At 39.4% G+C, this 19,423-nt stretch overlaps 1 protein-coding gene across 1 annotated transcript in view; it reads left to right on the top strand.

The window, feature by feature from the left end:
* Acvr1c (activin A receptor type 1C) overlaps positions 1–19,423 on the top strand; it is a 90,154-nt gene that overhangs the window by 29,979 nt on the left and 40,752 nt on the right. The window contains exon 2 of the mRNA XM_005068984.4: positions 6,573–6,803. Within this exon, the coding sequence (XP_005069041.1) occupies positions 6,573–6,803 (231 nt within the window). The remainder of the gene's footprint in view (positions 1–6,572; positions 6,804–19,423) is intronic.

The following is a 19,423-nucleotide window of genomic DNA, read 5'->3' as shown; positions in this document are numbered from 1 at the left end:
TTGGTGCCTAACTCTCAGTGGTGTAAAGGAGTAGACCATCTTCCCAGCTAATCTTTCTCCCATTCTTCTTCACTCATTCAAAGGAATAGTTTCACAGAATCTACACACAAAAAATTGTCATAACCCAGCTAATTAAACAATACCTCTTAATTGTGATTTCTGTACGTAGCATGCTGTAGGATCAATGAGAAAGATCTGTAAAAAGTGAACTATGCTGATAATATTTGCAAATGTCCAAATTATAACTTTTCTGTTAAGCAGTTTTTTAACTGCACTAAGAGCTTTATCACCTTATGCCACCAAAATTATCCTTTCTGTGCTTTGTAACAACTTTGAGGCTATAAGCAAACAAATAACAGATTTTTAGCCATAGTTAAGCATTTAAAATTTATGTTATTTTATTTTCTCTTTTATTGCATCTTTGTAGATTTCACATCATGCGTTCTGCATCCCACTTCTCTCTCCCCTCACTTCCTTAATCAAAACCAAATTTGAAAGAAAAACCGAAAGTGAAACAAAACAGAGCTGTGGCATGGCCCATTGAGACACACAATTTACCCTTTAGCTCATTCCTCTTTATTTGAAAGTGTTCACTGTCCCGAGTTATTCCTTTGTCTTGAAGCCTCGGCCTGCTGCTCCACCATGATAATGGGCTCTCACTGGGGCTCCTCTTGGTATCCTGTTGTCCTGTATCACAGAGATCCTGTTGTTTTGGATCTTAAGGTTAATCCCCTTTACAGGCTCCAAGAGTTCATAGATACAGTGGATGTTGGAATGGGTCAACTCATAGCCCTGGTTCTGGGCCTGGGTGGTGGCTGAGTTGGTCAGTCCACCAGCTTTCCCTCATTGTCACTACCCAAATGAGCTCTTCGGCACTGCCTCAGCTAGCTCACCCAATGCAGCTTACAGGAAGGAGCAGGGGCAGTTTTCCTGCCCTCAGATTCTCAGATCCAGGTCCCCCTCACTCACATTGCCAGGGCCAGCTCTATTGTTTAGCCCAGGCAAGGTGTAGAGCCCTCTCTTCTGATTGCTAGAGGGGAAACTGAGGGGAATGAGAAGCTCTCCTGCTTTCACTCCTTTAGGGCTGCCTCATGTGTGCCCCAGCAACAGTGTCAACTCACCAACTCTAATGTAGTGTCAACTCACCAACTCTACTGTGCTGCCCACATAGGGTGGGAAACCTTCTCTCCTGTGTGCTGCAGTTGGTGTGGGGCTATCTCTTCCACCGCTGTCACCCCAGGGCCAGCTCTCTCACCTGCTGCAGGTTGTGACTGGAGGGTGGGGAATGGGCATCTTTCCCTCACCAATGCTACCACATGGCAGACGAGGAGGAGTAGGGCCAGCTCTCCTGCTCTCCTGCCTTCAGGATCAGTTCACCTGCATTCCTAGTCACAGGGTCAGGTCTAGTGTGCTTCCCAGGTGAGGTGCATGCCTATCGTGAGGGGTGGGGAAGGGGTAAACTCTTCCCTGAGGGGTAAGGCCAACATGCCTATTGGGGGTGGTTGGGGCTTAAACATTAATTTTGAAACATTATTTGGAAATACTTTTACTTCCTCATGAAAGAATGTGGGGTCTTCAGATTGCTGAGCATGGGACTCTGGAGTTGCCTTTCATGTGTCTGCTTATTTTATGATAGTGGGTATACTATGATTAAAGGGTTAATCAACAGTCTCTGAACATGTAGCATCAGTCACAGAGCCTGTGACACCCCCAGGGTTCCATCACTCCCCTTCATTCGCTTAAAATTTCCCAATGTTAGAAAGTAAGCGTCTTCTCATACGATGTTACCATTGGACCGGGTAGATGGTCTTTAACATTGACTAGAGAAGTTTTGGTGGATGGTGAAGTGCTAGGATTTTCCCACTGTCTGAAATAGAAGCATACGATGATTTGACAGTATCAACCTGTAGCCAAAGCACTTGGGAGATTGAAGCAGGAGAATTCCCAAAGTCCAGGACGAGCCTGAGCAGTATAATGATGTGGTAAGACCAGTCTGGAAGGGAGACAGGAAGGGCAATAGGTCAAATGCTTTGAGGTTCTGGAGTCCCTTCTGATTCTCTATTGCCATTTGTCGCTGTGTCTTTCCCGTTCACTTTCAGCTCTTTGATGAGCTTGGACTGTTCTCTTTGTTAATTCAGAAGCCTACAGATGATGAAAACACTACACATTCATCAGGCCACACCCAAAATGCTTTCAAAATTGAAAAAAATGTGCCTAATAGCCTTGTCTAAAAGTAGAGCTAGTGAACAAAACAAACTAGTATCTGGGAAGCGGACTGAGCATGGAGTCAGATGTTTGACTTGATCACTGCACAGTTAAGCACATGGCTCAAGATGTAGGAAATGGGTTAAACCAATATATTGAAAGCACCATCCCAAATTATTTGTTAAAAATATTTGTCTTTTTAATGACATAGTACCTAAAGATACTCTCTCTCTCTCTCTCTCTCTCTCTCTCTCTCTCTCTCTCTCTCTCTCTCTCTCTCTCTCTCTCTCTCTCTCTCTCTCTCTGTAGCCTGATAGCTTTTACACTTCAGTCAACAGGGTGTTGTGCTGGTCATCATGGGTAAATATGGATAAAAATGTACTTTCTGTTTGATTAGGAATGTGCACATCCTTTGGTAGATGTGGGTAGCAGATGTCTTTTGGGTAACAGATGTCTTGGCTTTTACAGACTAATTGGCAAAGAGGGAGAAAAAGGGAGATAATTAAAGGGGTGGGAAGAGACACGAGAAAAGTGAAGTCTTCGTGTTGGGGAAAGATCTAATAGACCTCCTTATTATGGATAATTGCCTCTTTCTTCAACCTCATTTGCTGTCTCCTACCATATGACTTAAGGGTAAGTATAAGATAAAGAGGGACTGCTGTCTGCCAACAATCAGATTTATCTTGCTATGAAGTATTCTAAAAAAAGCTGACTCAATTAGCATCAGGTTTTAAAAAACAAAATAGAAAAGCATAAATCAAATCAATAATGGTAACTTCCTTTTTAATTGGCAGCTTAAGGTTCTGTGTTGAGGATGGCTGGTGTAAATATTCTCTAATTATACAAATGCGACTACATAGCGGACTGGTGAGAAGTGAAAGATGAGAGATCGAATATGGCATGTGCTACTTTTACATTGTAGTTTTCATTTGTTTTGCTGCGCACTCCTCGCCAGTGTGGGAGTCTGCCGATTGACCTGCAGTAGGAGGGGACACTGAACAGATTTGTGAGCCCATCACCATTAACAAATCCTCATTTTGTCTGTGTTTTCTGTCCTGCTAGGTTTAAGTTGAGGCAGTGTTTCCTATGTCTTCACTAAGGTCTGTATTATCCTGCTGTGTGCCTTTTGCTTTAAACCTAAGGAGAATCTATAGTTGGTTAAGAAATTAGTGGAAAGTGCAAATCATTCTGTGCTAAGGAATACTATGAGTTCATGTCTATGAAGAGCCAGTCAGTGCTTTGAGGAGAAATATAGGGGTTGTGGGTGGGAGGTCCTAGGAGGCTTACTCAGTGTAGAATTTAGATAAGCTGAAAAGGCAGGTTATTTGTTCTAGCTTCAAGGCACATGATACTGAGTTTTATTTGACCACCTGTCCTGTCAGTAAACTGGCAGATAGAATTTGCCTAAAAATATCCACCTTGCCTTAAATTTCATTGAAATAATTCAGGCCACAATTTCAAACATTGGTAATAATGACTAACTTGTTTCTGATATATTAATCATTGTATTTTATTTAGCCTCTAGAAGCCAGTGTGGTTACCAGAATAGTTCTTAGTACCATGGTAGCTTTGGTGAGATAGAAACAAGTTCATTCATGTTGTCTAGAGACTGGTATATTCAGTCAATTACTTGATTGTTTCACGCCTCATTTCATATCTGTAAAATGCAGGTACTGACAACCAAGGTGCCCTGGGAATTGGACACCGTGAGAAATGCATATGAAATCACCCTGTGCTTAAATGTTGAATGGCTGATGGCTGCTTCCACTCAGTAGGCCCATCCCTTGGGTAGTTTCCTTGACTTCCTAACTTAGCTCCTTCAGGAAGCAAACAGTTAAGACTTGGAAAAAGATCTATTTATTTTTATTTCATACATACAGTTCTTTTGTTTTTCTTGCATGTATGTCTGGGCACCATGTGTGTGCAGTGCCTGGGAAGGACAGAAAACAGTGATGGAGATACAGATAGGTAATTGTGAGTCATCATTTGGGTGGTGGGAAGCAAATCCAGGTCCTGTGTAAGAGAACCAAGTACTGAGCTTCTGACACAGCTCTTCAGCCCAGAGAATTAAAAGATTCTAATGACCACAGTGACAAAGGGTTTTTGAGATAGTATGTCAAAGGGCTAGTCTACTCACTTTCAGCCCCTTACATATGAGGGTATGAACCAGCCATAGAGTGGCAAGTGTTTTTCATGCTTTATAATATCAGATTTCCCTGAATTGTCAACTTAGAGTCATCATGTCTATAAAATGCAGATAGCGCTCTGCAGGGGTGTCAAGATTTCTAGGCTTGATACTCTTACTTTGGTTCATTTCTAGAGGGCACCATGACTCCCCAAAGTCATTCAGCAAGTGAGGGACAAAGTCAGGCTAGAGACCCTCCTCTCCTGTTTCTAACGGCTGTGGTAAAAATTAAGACAAGCATTAAAGTCTATCAAAGCAATCAGATCACCCCGAAGTTGCCATGCCTTCACTACTAACTTTTTTCTATTACATTAGCTTTATATTCTATTCTCAGTTGCTAAAAAGTAACGGGATGAGAGAATAGCCTAGCCTGGACCTTGAAAAGCACTAAGATACTCAGTCCCTTGGGCAGAGCAGAGAAGGTCACATTTCTTTGTCAGGCCTTTTAAATGGCTGCAGGATCCTGTTTCATGTAGCTCTCCTTGCAGGGATTATGGAGTCTGTTGATGGCTTCTGTAAGAAAACTAGTTTCACTGTCTTGAATGTTAGAAGAGGCAGTTACTAATGCTTGTGTCATACTTCCGATGTGCCAGAAGCGAGCACAAAAGATTTATATGATTAATTTACTCTCCATGGCAACACGATGAGGCAGTATGTTGTCACTGTAGTTATCACCTTTCAGAGGAGGCCCGGAGGGACAAAGTAATGTCCAAGATGACAAAGCATGAGCAGCCATGTGCTGAAGACACTTGACAGGTCGGGAAGTGCTATGATTCCACAGTCAGAGACACCTGGGTTAATGGCTGCTCCTTGCATAATCTCTCTTTCATATAAGGAAACAGTAAGTGTGCTTTTGTTGGTGGTGGTGTTTTTGACAGTCTCAGCTATGTAGTTCTGGCTGGCCAGGAACTGGTAGAGATCCATCTGCCTCTGCCTCATGAGTGCTGGTATTAAAGGTTTATCCACCTTACCACATGGTTTAGTCTCTTTGGTTGTGAGCCTTCGCCTTTAATGGTTGCACCATCTCTCCAGCCTTCTTACCATGTTTCTTAATCACTAGGTTTTGTATACCTGACAGTCTGGAATCTCAGTCAACCTAGAATATGTGATTCTACTACAGCTCATTATTGTTGATAAAAAGAAAAAAAAAGATAAAAATGATCACGCATTTATAAATTGAATATTTTGTTAGTATAAAATTGGGTCTAGTTTTAGTAGTTAGAAGTTTAAAGACTAATTTTCTTAACTGATTGTATTGCAAAGTTTTGGATATTAAGATGATTGGGGTAGTTACGATGTAATAAAACATCCATTAAAGTCATGATAGAAATATTTAGAATTCCAGTATTTAGAAATGATATACTGAAAGTAAAGTTTGAATAAAGTACAACCCCTGGACTCTAGACTGACGTCTCATATCAAGACAGACATATCAAATCATGTGGATCCATTTGTGAGGTTCTGAGTGTGAGTGTGTGGTAAGGGGAATGTGAAGATGATATTTTCATAAACAGATTATATTAAACTCTAATATCAATGTGCTTTCTTTTGTGGAATAGAGGTACTCATTAAAAACTCTCTGAAGGTTAATGTCTACATTCAAATGGCTGTCATTCTAAGATATATTCCTTCGTGGAAGGGGAAGTAGAGTGGTTTATGAATGCCTTCATGGTGCCTACAACAACAATAGCAACCTTAAGGTGCAGAGTCTGTAAACACCTCTTGTTTTTGACCTATGTGTTTCTATAATTTGTTTTGTGTTCAGCACATGCATTTCAAAGTTTGGGGAACCTAGCATGCTGGCGTGTTGGGTTGCAGTTGCCCTTGCCTCGCATCATTGTTCTGCAAGCTGTGCCAGCCAGCTCCTTGTTGCTGAGTTACTGTTTCCTAGCATTTTAGAGGCACTATTGATTTAGGAGTAAACCGATTGAGCTTGAGAAGGATTTAGAGTGTGGACCAGGAAAACATAGTAACTATAGGAACCACTGCATAAATTATAATAGCTATACAGAGGGTAACTGATTGAGTAGCCTATTTAATGAAACACAGGATGGAGAGGGCATCTGCATCACATTTTAAAACTTGTCTTCGTTATGTTAAAATTGAATTTCTGTTCTCAAGTACCACAAAATAACTGTGTGCCATCTTCTGCATCTTATGCTTCTTGCCTTACTTTTTCCAGGACTGAAGTGTGTGTGCCTTTTGTGTGACTCTTCAAACTTTACCTGCCAAACTGAAGGAGCATGTTGGGCCTCTGTCATGTTAACCAATGGGAAAGAGCAGGTGATCAAATCCTGCGTGTCCCTCCCGGAATTAAATGCTCAAGTCTTCTGCCACAGTTCTAACAACGTGACCAAAACCGAATGTTGCTTCACAGACTTCTGCAACAACATCACACTGCACCTTCCAACAGGTAAAGGGTTGCATAACCCCACTCATTCCTATTTGTTACCACTCTTGGAAGATGATGATTATGGCAGAAATCAAACCATGTAATGTTTCCTGAGATAAAAAAAATGTGTGTTTTATGCCTCTTCTTATTTTTGGCTGGAAAAATTCTCCAAGTCTAGCTGAGGTTGACACTTCAATTTTTAAACCACACATCACTGTCAAAACATGGACAGCAGTGTCACAATCTTGGGGAAATTTGACCACATGCATTACATTTTTTGACATAATTAATGGACCTCAAGTAAAATGTAAATTTTCATGGACTCTTGATAAAAGAAAGAAAAGAAAAAAAGGGTGTCTAATCTTAAGTGATAGAAATAGATCATCAGCCTACACTAGGAGAAGGGAAGGGATGATAGAATGTCTTGGAATGATGAAAACAGTCATACGTGCACCAAGCTTCATTAAACTGAAGCATGTGTGCTCTGTCACGTTAAAATCATGCCTCCTTAACACTGAATTTAAAAAAAAAATGAAGGACTGGTTCCTGACTGAGTTTGCGGGTACTATCAGAGTACATAATTGATCTGGGAAGAATCGGAATTCTATCCTGCTAAGACCCTTTGGTTACCTGGCTGCATACGCAGCATCTTGTTCTGATAGATATGCTATTGTCCAAGTTGGGTCCTCCACTCTTGCTCGCTGGCAGAGCATGGCCCTACCAAAAGCCACTGCTACAGCCAATGGGAGGTCCCTCACCATCCTCTGCACCTTTTGTGTCTTGTCACCAATAAAACCAACAATAAATATAAAGTCTTCAGGACGCTTCTGACTATCAGGTAAACTAGGGGAGGACATTACCATGGCTTTTCAGATAGTCAGTAAGTTCAGGAAGATTATGTATAAGACAGAGGGAGAAAGTGCCATCTAAACCAACATTGCAGACAGCTTTAGGGCATGAAATGGGCTGATTATAACTTGTCATGTGAAGCAATACTTAGAACAGCATTTCCCAAAGGAAGAAATAGGCCCCATAGTGGTACTTGAAAGGGTTTTTGAGAATGCTTATGTGACTATTGAAGTGGTAAACACGATATTGGACTTCAAAAAGCAGTTATAGGTTTGTACTGAAAAACCACAATGAAATTTATTAGTGTGTGCAATTCACTTATCTGGATAAAAAATTCTTTTTTTTAATTTTTTTTATTTTTCAGTTTAAATTTAGATAAGAAACAAGGCTGCTTCACAAGTCAGTTCCAGGTCCCTCTCCCTTTCCCTCCCCTCCTCCCATGCCCTCCCCCAACCCCCCCATTATCCCCTCATTTCCCCAGGGAGGGTGAGGACCTCCATGGGGGTGTCCATAGTCTGTCATTTCATATAGGGCAGGGCCTAGACCCTTCCCCAAGAGTTCAGGGTGAGAGTGCACCTCACATTGTTGGATGGGAGTTCAAAGTCTGTATGTATAATCGGGATGGGTACTGATCTGCTGCCCAAGGCTCAATAGATTACCTAGGCCTCCTCACTGACACTCACATTCAGGGGTTCTTGATCAGTCCCATGCTGGATTCCCAGGCTGATGCCTGGGATTCAAGAGTTAACCTTTGTCAGCTCAGCTGTTTCTGGGGGTTAAACCAGCCCAGTCTTCGGTTGAGGGACACCTAGGTTACTTCCAAGTTCTGCCTATTAAAAAAATGCTGCTATGAACATAGTGGAACAGACATCTTTGTTGTATGAATGGGCATCTTTTGGATATATGCCTAAGAGTGGAGTTGCTGGGTCTTGTGGTAGGTTTATTCCCATTTTTCTGAGGAATCTCCATACTGATTTCCAAAGTGGCTGAACCAGTTGGCACACCCACCAGCCATGGAGGAGTGTCCCCCTTTCACCACATCCTCTCCAGCATAAATTGTCATTGGTGTTTTTGATTTTAGCCATTCTGACAGGAGTGAGATGGTATCTGAGAGTTGTTTTGATTTGCATTTCCCGGATGGCTAAGGATGTTGAGCACTTTCTCAAGTGCCTCTCAGCCATTTTAGACTCCTCTATTGAAAACTCTCTATTTAGTTCTGCAGCCCACTTTTTAATTGGGTCCTTTGATGTTTTGGAGACTTGCATCTTGAGTTCTTTGTAAATTTTGAAGATCAACCCTCTGTCAGATGTGGGATTAGTGAATATTTTTTCCCATTCTGTGGGCTGCCTTTTTGTCTTGCTGACTGTGTCCTTTGCCTTACAGAAGCTTCTCAGTTTCAGGAGGTCCCATTTATTCATTGTTGATCTCACTGTCTGTGCTAGTGGTGTTATGTTCAGGAAGCTGTCTCCTGTACCAATTCGTTCAAGGGTACCACCCACTTTCTCTTCTAAGAGGTTCAGTGTGTCTGGATTTATGTTGAGGTCTTTGATCCATTTGGACTTACGTTTTGTGCATGGCGATAAACATGGATCGATCCGCATTCTTCTACATGCCAGCCTCCAGTTATGCCAGCACCATTTGTTAAAGATGCTTTCTTTATTCCATTGTATATTTTTAGCTTCTTTGTCAAAGATCAGATGTTCGTATGGGTGTGGGTTAATATCCGGGTTTTCAATTAGATTCGATTGGTCTACCTGTCTATTTTTGTGCCAATACCAAGCTGTTTTCAGGACTATAGCTCTATAATAGAGGTTGAGGTCAGGGATGGTGATGCCTCCGGACGTTGCCTTGTTGAACAGGGTTGTTTTGGCTATTCTAAGTCTTTTGTTTTTCCATACAAAATTGATTATTGTTCTTTCAAGGTCTGTGAAGAATTGAGCTGGGATTTTAATGGGGATTGCATTGAATGAATCTGTAGATTGCTTTTGGCAGGATTGCCATTTTTACTACATTGATCCTACCTATCCAAGAGCATGGGAGATCTTTCCATTTTCCGAGGGCTTCTTTAATTTCTTTTTTTAAAGATTCAAAGTTCTTGCGATACAGGTCTTTCACTTGTTTGGTTATCGTTACCCCAAGGTATTTTATGTTGTTTGTGGCAATTGTAAAGGGTGATGTTTCTCTGATTTCTTTTTCAGCCCTTTTATCATCTGTATATAGTAGGGCTACTGATTTTCTTGAGTTGATCTTGTAGCCTGCCACTTTGCTGAAGGTGTTAATCAGCTGTAAGAGTTCCCTGGTAGAGTTCTTTGGGTCATTGATATAAACTATCATATCATCTGCAAACAGTGAACGTTTGACCTCTTCCTTCCCAATTTGTATCCCCTTGATCCCCCTTTGTTGTCATATGGCAATGGCTAGAACTTCAAGTACAGTGTTGAAAAGGTATGGAGAGAGTGGACAGCCTTGTTTTGTTCCTGATTTTAGAGGAATTGTGTTGAGTTTCTGTACATTTAGTTTGATGTTGGCTGTTGGTTTATTGTATATAGCTTTTATTATGTTTAAGTATGTCCCTGTTACCCCAGATCTCTCCAAGACCTTTATCATGAAGGGGTGTTGGATTTTGTCAAAGGCTTTTTCAGCACCTAGTGAGATGATCATGTGATTTTTGTTTTTCAGCTTGTTTATATGGTGGATTACGTTGATGGATTTTCGTATGTTGAACCATCCCTGCATCCCTGGGATGAAACCTACTTGATGGTTGTGAATGATTGTTTTGATGTGTTCTTGGATCTGATTTGCCAGTATTTTATTGAGTATTTTTGCATCAATGTTTATGAGGGATATTGGTCTGAAGTTCTCTTTCTTAGTTGTATCTTTGTGTGGCTTGGGGATCAAGGTTATTGAAGCCTCATAGAAAGAGTTTGGCAAAGACCCTTCTGCTTCTATTGTGTGGAATACTTTGAGAAGAATTTGTATAAGCTGTTCTTTGAATTTCTGGCAGAATTCTGCACTGAGGCCTTCTGGACCTGGACTTTTTTTGGTTGGGAGACTTTTGATGACTGCTTCTAAATACAAAGATGAATGCTATTAAATAATATTGAATTATATAATTATCTGTCTTAATTCTTTTGCTGTTTTCAAGATATCTTTTTCATGTTACTGTATCTTTAACACTTAGGAGTTTTTGTTTGTTTACTTATTTGCTTTTGTGTTTTGAGACAGGATTTCTCTGCGTGGCCCTGGCTGTCCTGGTATTTGGTCTGCACACCAGGTTGGCTTCAAACTCACAAAGATCTGTTTGCCTCTGTCTTCCAAATGCAGGGATTAAAGATGTTTATCAGCACTGCCCTTTTAGATTTTACATTAGGGCTATATCCAGTTTCAATTTATGTAATATGACACAGCACACAATGGTGAGGGAAAGGAGTAATTTTATTTTATTTTTTTCCCATGTGGGTAAGAAGTTGTTTCAAAATTCAACATCAGTGGTTAAAAACTCTGGCCTTGGGACTGGAGAGATGGTTCACTGGTTAAGGGCATTGGCTGCTTTCCCAGGACCCAGGTTTGGTTCCCAACATCCACATAGCATCCTATAACCCTCTGCAACTCAAGTCTGAAGGGATCTTCTGCCCACTTCTGGTTTCTGTGGGATCGGCATGTATCTGGTGCACAGATATACATGCAGGCAAATCTCTACAGGGTCAGAGAAGCAAAGACTCTTGTAGTCCCACAGAAAGTGCATGGTTCCTTATGGCTTTTTACTTCCTTTATCTGTTTATGTTTTTATTTTGAGACAGAACTTGCTTGGTACTTGCTATGTGGCTCAGGCTGCTCTCAAATTCATGGCTATATTCTTGTCTCCAGTTGTCTAAGTACTAGGATTTATAGAACCATGTCCACCAACCCTGAACACTAGCCACTTCACCATCAATTATTATGTTAACTGTAGGTACTGGGTACCTAGTATAAATTGGAAGAATTTTATTTTATTTTTAATTTGGTGAAATTTGCTTTTAATCTGTAATGATAGCCATTTTTCAAATATTTATTAAGATTATCTTATGACAATGGTTGCTTAGATTGGATTTTAAACATTATCCACAGAAGAAGAAATATGTATTTTGTAATCATTAACCAATATGTCTACAAGAAATGTTATGTATGTCATTGAATTCAAACATCTTTATTTAAACTAAGAATTTGTATCGTTTAGTGACACTGTATTCTAAATGGGCACCAAATTGAATAGGGCAACATTTGGGACATGTAGTCTCCTTGTATAGAGTTGTTTTGGGTCGGAGTGGGGGCTAGGAATAGTTCTTAGCTGTTCATAGAACAGCATCGATTTGGAGAAAGGTTTGACACTTCTTAGCTAAGCACAGACCATAACAACAATTACTGCATTTTCATGTCATCACAGAGTGTGGTTGGGGACCCTGCTCTGCCTATTATGGTTCTGTCAGTTTTAAATGTGGCATGCTGGAATACAGAAAAGCACCCTGAAGAGTAGAGAGATATTTCTACAGAACTTGACAAGGAGCTTAGTGTTTATGGCCAAAACTATGGAAAGAAAGTCAGGAGTTAATCAGGAGAAGTTATGTAGATGTGGAACTTCCTTTTAGGATTCTACGAGGACCCTTGCCCCCATGCTTCTGGTCTTACATCCATCACTCTCTAGGCCATTTGTGGACAGCTGATTTGATGAAGGATCAAGTCTCTGCCTGCTTCATGTGGCCCTCTTCTGTCCCTAGATCTTGTAGGGGCTAGTTTCTTGGTTTGTTCTTTGTGAAAAAATTTCTACCTTCAATAAAGCTTGTGCCTCCTCCACCCATCTGGTCCCAGCTGTGGCCTTAGTGACAGCTGAACAACTACTGGCACTAACTTTCTTTCCTCCTCTAAATGCTTTTAAATGTTTGACGCTGATTTCTAATAGCTTAGTGGCTTTCATGTGGGTTCCTATTGTGATACAGAAAGAAACTCATTTTGTATAATTGTTTTTTTTTTACCTCACATGGCTACAGAACAAGAATTTTACAAAACTTACCTTTAAAATGTGTAAGGTACTTCAATTGTTGCTATTTATTTCCTTTTTTAAAATGAAGTGCTGGTTGGATCCCACTGATGGGCTTAGTCACAGTTTAAGAAACACTATTTTAACTGATCTTTAAAGGGTAGAATTTGTAAATGGATCAAGGGCATTTATTATTTTAATTCACTAGTGTAAAAAAAACTATTCAGAATGTTAGTTACTATTTTAATTTCACACATTTTCCTTTCAAATGGCCTAAAATTGATTAGATTTAAGACAAATTAATTCACATCACTGAGACTGAAATCTAATTTACATCATATTTAAATTGAATAATTTTCTTTTAAAACGCACCTTCTGGTTTAATTTTACACATGGGTATACTTTTCAGGAGATAGTAGTTTTATCTGATAGAAGTAAGCTTATATTTTGGTAGTAATACAATACATGAAAATTTTCTCTCTTCCCCAAAGGTTATCAAAACAGATATAATTGAGATAAATACTACTCCACAGAGGTGAGCAAAGATTGGCTCTAAAGATAGTCCAAGATAAACTGGGTTTACACTCTGGAGCTGCAACAGTCCAAACTTCTCTGTCATTGATTTTCCAGGAATCTCCTTCACTTTTGGTATAAACTGGATTTCATAGGCTCCCCACTCCTTCATTTACTTAAAAAATTTGACCTTTATCCATTTCAATGTCTACAGCTTCTGTGGGTTGAATTCTGCTATTTTCAGTTCTGCTGACTCATCCTTTCTGACTTAATGCCTTGTTTGTAATTTTTGAATGTGAGTTTGTTTGGGGGCTCCTTATCTGGAGAAACTGTGGAATCTTAGCTCAATTTGAGTCCCCAGACAAGACTGACATTAATTTTTGCCAAGTGTCTGGGGGTGCAGTACATCTAAATCCCTTCCATATTTTAATTAAGTCTTTTGGAGAAACATAGAGAATATAGAGTTCTAAGTCTTCTTTCCTTTCCTTTCCTTTCCTTTCCTTTCCTTTCCTTTCCTTTCCTTTCCTTTCCTTTCCTTTCCTTTCCTTTCCTTTCCTTTCCTTTCCTTTCCCTTCCCTCCTCTCCTCTCCCCTCCCCTCCCCTCTTCTCTCCTCTCCTCTCCTCTTCTCTTCTTCCCTCCCCTCCCCTCTCCTTTCCTTTCTCCTCCTCATCTCTTTCCCCTTCCTTTCCCTTCTCCCTTTCCTTTTCCTTACCCTTCCACTTTTGCTTCTGTTTTTCCCTCTGTCACTTCCTTTTCTTTCTGCTCTACTGAAAGCAATGGTTGAGATAGAAGTCTATACACCCTGCCTTCCTTTGTTGAATATTTTTGTTTGATTTGTTTTCAAGACAGTGTCATATATAGTTGCCAGCTTTGCACAGGCATTTCTGATCTGGGTTTTCACTGTTTTAGGATGATGTTTAATCCTCCACCTTTGTTTGTTAAGCATGTGGCCACCATGACCTGGCAAATGCTCCCATGGTACACTGGCAGATACTGCAGTACTCAAGCATGGTTTGGATTTTCACTGTAATTTTGGCTTCTGAGAAACTCATTTTTTCCTTCACCTTAATCATAAAACAGAAGAAAATCATTTCTATTTTATTTAGAATTTCCATGTATTCTATACCAGGAAGGGTGTCTGTGGCCATCTAAAGTGGAACTTGGCAAAAATGGCAACTCTAGGACGGCTTATTTTTGAAATGATACTGGCATAAATATCTATCCATCTGGAAGGAAGTAGGGTTGTATCGCAGTGTCACATCATATACAAAAATAAATTACAGCTTGATTAAATATCTAATTGTGACATATAGAACAATTTAAATGTTGGAGGCAAATTTAGAAAAAAATTGTATGACTCTGTAGTATGGAAACTGTTCCTAAATAAGACAGGAAACTCAGATCTATAAAAGGAAAAGACAAATATAATTGAGTACATGAAAACTAAAATATAAATGAATGAGAAAGAACATAAATAAAACCAAAATATAAATTAAATATTGGGTAGAACTATTTGTAGCATATATGACTGAGAAAAAGTGACATATTTAGAAGATGGGTGTGTGTGTGTGTGTGTGCGTGTGTGTGTGTGTGTCTGACTGACTGACTACTGACTGACTAGGGGAAAGGAGGAAGAGAGAACAGTTCTAAATGGAAAACCTAGGAGCAAGCAGGGAACAAAGCTAGCACACAGAGAAATTCCAAAGTGATAAAGTACTGAAATGACGTTCAACCTCACTAATAGCTGAAGAGACACATTAATGTGGCCATATATAATTTTCCACCCATTAGATTAGTCAGGATGTTTTCAACTAAGAGTCACCAGGAAATTAGATAATAATGTCTTAAGTGATGAAAGAGTACACTGACAAAGATGACAAGAAATTGGGATGTAATATGGGAACTGAATGGCATCACTGTCCTGTGGGCACCTTTATCAGTGAGGACATTCTCATTAACCATTTCTTTGTAGCTGTTCCTTTCTGGCTCTTGTGGCTCGATCTGCCTTTGTTAAGGAAGCAAAAGCTGTGTTTTGTTATTAGGGTGTTCAGGGTACAAGAGCATAGATGACAAGAAGCTTAGTTTGCCAAGTTAGTAACCCGATAGAAACTGAGTATGTTCAAATGAAATAGCAAGTCTCTGTCTTTGTTGTAAGTTTAAGTCAACTGTATAGTCTCATCTCCTTCTGATCCCAGGCAAGACCTTCAGCTTAGTCTTACACAGAGCAGAAAACAGAAATACTAACGTTTCTGACACTCATAAGCAGGGGCTGGCTATCTGGGAGAATTCAGGATCTGTTTACTATGCGGGGTGACATAGGACTCTCCAGATAAAAACTTTCTTACATTTCAGAAAATGTCAGTCATACTAGCTGCCTCCTGGAAAGGAGGATACATGTGTTCAGGATGACATTTTCATATCAATCCTGGAACAGATAGAGAAGAAGTTGATCAGTAGGGAATGCAGAAAAACCAACGCAGGAGCACATACAAAAGCAGAAAGAGGAACGAGGGGCCTGGAGAGCTGACTCAGCCGTTAAGAGACCTTCTGCTCCTGCAGAGAATGGGGGTTCTGTCCTTGGCACCCATAGAGTGGCTTGAAACTGTCTATAGCTCCATTTCCAGATGATCTTATGCTTTCTTCTGGCCCTCATGAGCACGAGGTATACAGGTGGCACAATATATGCTTTCAGGAAAAATACTCATATACATTATAAACTAAATAAACCTTAAAAGCACAGAAACCTGTATAAAGGAACACACATGTATGAAATTACCAGGAAGAAATTATAGAATCAGTGTTTTCCTTCGATTAAGGAAACAAAGGTAAATTTGAAACTATTGGCAGGGAATAAGGAACCATAAAACAGTGGTCTAGTAGATGTGAGCAGTAACAGAAGATAAAAGTTTAATAAAAATATACAACTGAGATTAAAACCTGGAGGAATAGCTGTAACAACTGAAGAGAAATTATAAATCTGAAGTCCAGGCCAAAAGGAATTGTTTTCTGTGTGTTGTACTGAGAATAAATGATGAAAAATGGACAGAGAGGTGATAAAGGCAACTATAAAAATGATTAAAATTAGACCTAACATAATAAGACAAAGAAGCAGAGAGAAAAAACAAACAAAACAAAGCCTTGGAAAAAAAGAGCTGTCTACACAGCTAGTAGCTCAGAACTGATGAAAGACATGAGTACACAAATCTCAGAAATCCAATAAATATTACGGGGAAAAGTGGGAGGAAATCCTGAACATATTGTATAACTGTTAGACACCAACACAAAGAGCAAGTCTTCAATTTGGCAAAGAAAAAGGATAAACTAAACTCAAAAGAGATATAGTAAAGATGCGTGTTCACCTCTCAATAGTGAAGAGTGGAGAGAGAGGGACTTGAATTATGTCACCAATATTCTGAGAAAAAAAACCCAGCAACACATACTCTATATTCAGAAAAAATGGCCTTTGAAGCACAGGGGAATCAGTAGGAAAGTTTTACAGCAATGGATGTAGAATGAGTTGGCTATAAAAGAACCCTTACCCAGGACTTTCTGGCAGACTCACTCCAATATAGGAAGAGAAAAACCATAACTCTAACACACATGTAGGAAAGAAAGGTGAGGGGCATGTAACTGATTATAGATGCTATTGATCATCAAAATAAACACATTGTTATACATAAAGGTATCATGCAATGTACAACAGGAGAAGCATGTATGTAGTTAATTTTCTGAAGACTTTGTTAGACCTAGACAGAGCATAAAGTTACTAGCAAGCATGGCTTAAACATGTTTTCATATGATTGTTGTCACTTTCCCAAACATATAAAAGAATAGAAGAAGAATATTCTTTGTAATCTATGAAAATTAAAAATAGAATAGGAAAAACAAGATGGCAGGTGTTGAGATAATGTTCCTGAAGATTCTTGTCCTGGAAGCCTGGTCCTGCAACCGTTTCAGTGCCAAATAAATACACAGACTCTATTTTAATAATAAGATTGTTGGCTGATGACTAGGACTTCTTATTGGCTAGCTCTGTCTTAATTATTAATCCATTTCTATTAATTTAAGTATTTCCACGTGGTCGTATCTTACCTGAGAAGGGTCTAGACCTATTACTCCTTTGGCGGCCTAGATGGTGACTGTTTCACGGGCTTCCTTTGCCTACTTTTCTCATCTCCACCTAGATTCCTGCCTCATTGGCCAAGCAGTGTTTTATTCATCAACCAGTAAGAGAAACATAAATACAGAAGGACATCCCCCACCAAAGATAAGAATGAATATAACAGGTGAACCAATGTAATCAAACAGGTGTGTCAATATTTTAAAACAAATAATTAAAGGTAAATAAGTATTCTTTTTGGAATAAAAGACTACCAAATTAGAGAAAAATTAATTCAATTAAATCTTTAAAAATATGTATCTGTGGGGCTGGTGAGATGTCTCAGTATGAAAGGGAACTTGCTACTCAAGTCTACTGGCCTGAGTTTGTATTCCTAGAACCACATAAAGGACAACTGACTGCAGAAAAATTTCCTCTGACACCATGGCATGTGCTCTAGCCTCCACCATCAAACACACAAACAATAGTAAAAATAATAAAATATGAACAGTAGTAAACAATAAAAAAATTAAGAATTTTAATTAAAATTTGTTTGTGTGTGTATGTGTGTGTGCGCGTGTGTGCGTGCGTGCGTGCGTGTGTGTGTGTGTGTGTGTGTGTGTGTGTGGTGTAACAACTTGTGTGAGTCAGTTCTCTCCTTCCACGATGTGGGTTGAACTCAGGTCATCAGACTTGGCAATATATTCCTTTATTCCATGAGTCATTTTATGCAGCCCAACTTAGTTAATAAAATTTGTAATTGTTTATTTATTTTTATGTATTCACCTATGCACATGGGTTGGTGAATGTGCATGTGTGGTGGTCAGATGACAACTTTTGGGAGTCTCTTCCTCCATTGCATGGACTCCAGGGATGGCATTCACTTTGTTAGGTGTCCAAGTGACTTAGGTGCTGAGCCATCTCTCTGACTCCTAATTAAAAAAGAGACACCTACAGAAATGTTCATAGATACATTCAAATTGGTCTAACATAAAAGATATAGTATATGCATTAAATAAAGGTGATTTACCTTTGCTAATAGCAAACAGAATATACTTTAGTGCAAAAGAGTTGCTGGAGTTAAAAATGGTCTGGTCAAAAGGGGTATCCCTGTGGAAGAGCATGCACTTCACACACACACACACACACACACACACACACACACACACACGAAAAAGAATACACTTGAGAACATAGTTTCTCTCGTTCTTTCTCTCGCCCCCCCTCTCATATATGTGTGTATGTAAGTACAGCACCAAGCATAAGGAAAAACAAGATCCATCCACAATCTCAGAGGGAGATTTTTAATTAATATACCACAAAATAATCAATCAATTAATATCATTTTACTCAATAATTAACAAATGTTAATTAATATGCCTTGGTAATCAGCAGAAACTTTTTTGTATAAAATTATAGTTCACCAATTAGAATGGTCCTGTGATGTTAAAGAGCTTGATTCAGTGATTTTGAAACATTCCTTTGAAGAAAGCTTCACCACCATATATGATCCACCAGGAAATACTGCTGCACTCCCAAGAACAGGCAGTTCCTTCCTAGACTCTTGTAAGCACAGATATAGAGGACATACTCCATAACTCATATTATGTATGAATGCTTTAAGAGCCTAGTCTGATGTTGATGGTATCGGGATATGGGGCTTTCTATGAAGTCCTCAGGAGTGGATTAACAGCCTTATAAATGATGTGTAAGATAGCTCCTTTGACTATATTAAATCAGAGGACGGTACCTGCATGAGCCAGAATACAGGCTGTCACCAAACGCAGGATCTAATAGCACATTGGCTTCAGACTTTCTGGCCGTCTGCACTATGAGAAATAATTTGTGCTGTTTATAAGCTATCCATATTTCCATAAATCAGCAGGTTAGTATGATATCTTTAGTTTAATATAGTTCAATTGTTCAGTTTAATGCAGTGTTCTATCTTACTTTTCCCCTTAATATTAAATAAAATCTTTTCCGATATGAATAAACATGCTTTGTTCTTTTGTGGTTAGGCTGCATTTTGGTTTCTAACAGAAATATTTTTGGTGACTCTCAGTGATGATATCAGGGCACACCTAGAGGAATAGATATGCTATCAAACAGTATCAAAATCCATGGAACTTATTTGCTACAAAGCAGGGAAGCTTGGGTTAGAGGAG

This window comes from Mesocricetus auratus, unplaced genomic scaffold (genome assembly GCF_017639785.1).
Source record: "Mesocricetus auratus isolate SY011 unplaced genomic scaffold, BCM_Maur_2.0 Super-Scaffold_100004, whole genome shotgun sequence".
Taxonomy (NCBI): domain Eukaryota; kingdom Metazoa; phylum Chordata; class Mammalia; order Rodentia; family Cricetidae; genus Mesocricetus; species Mesocricetus auratus.
Note: the sequence above shows the minus strand (reverse complement) of the source record. Positions and strands in the feature narration are given on the sequence as shown.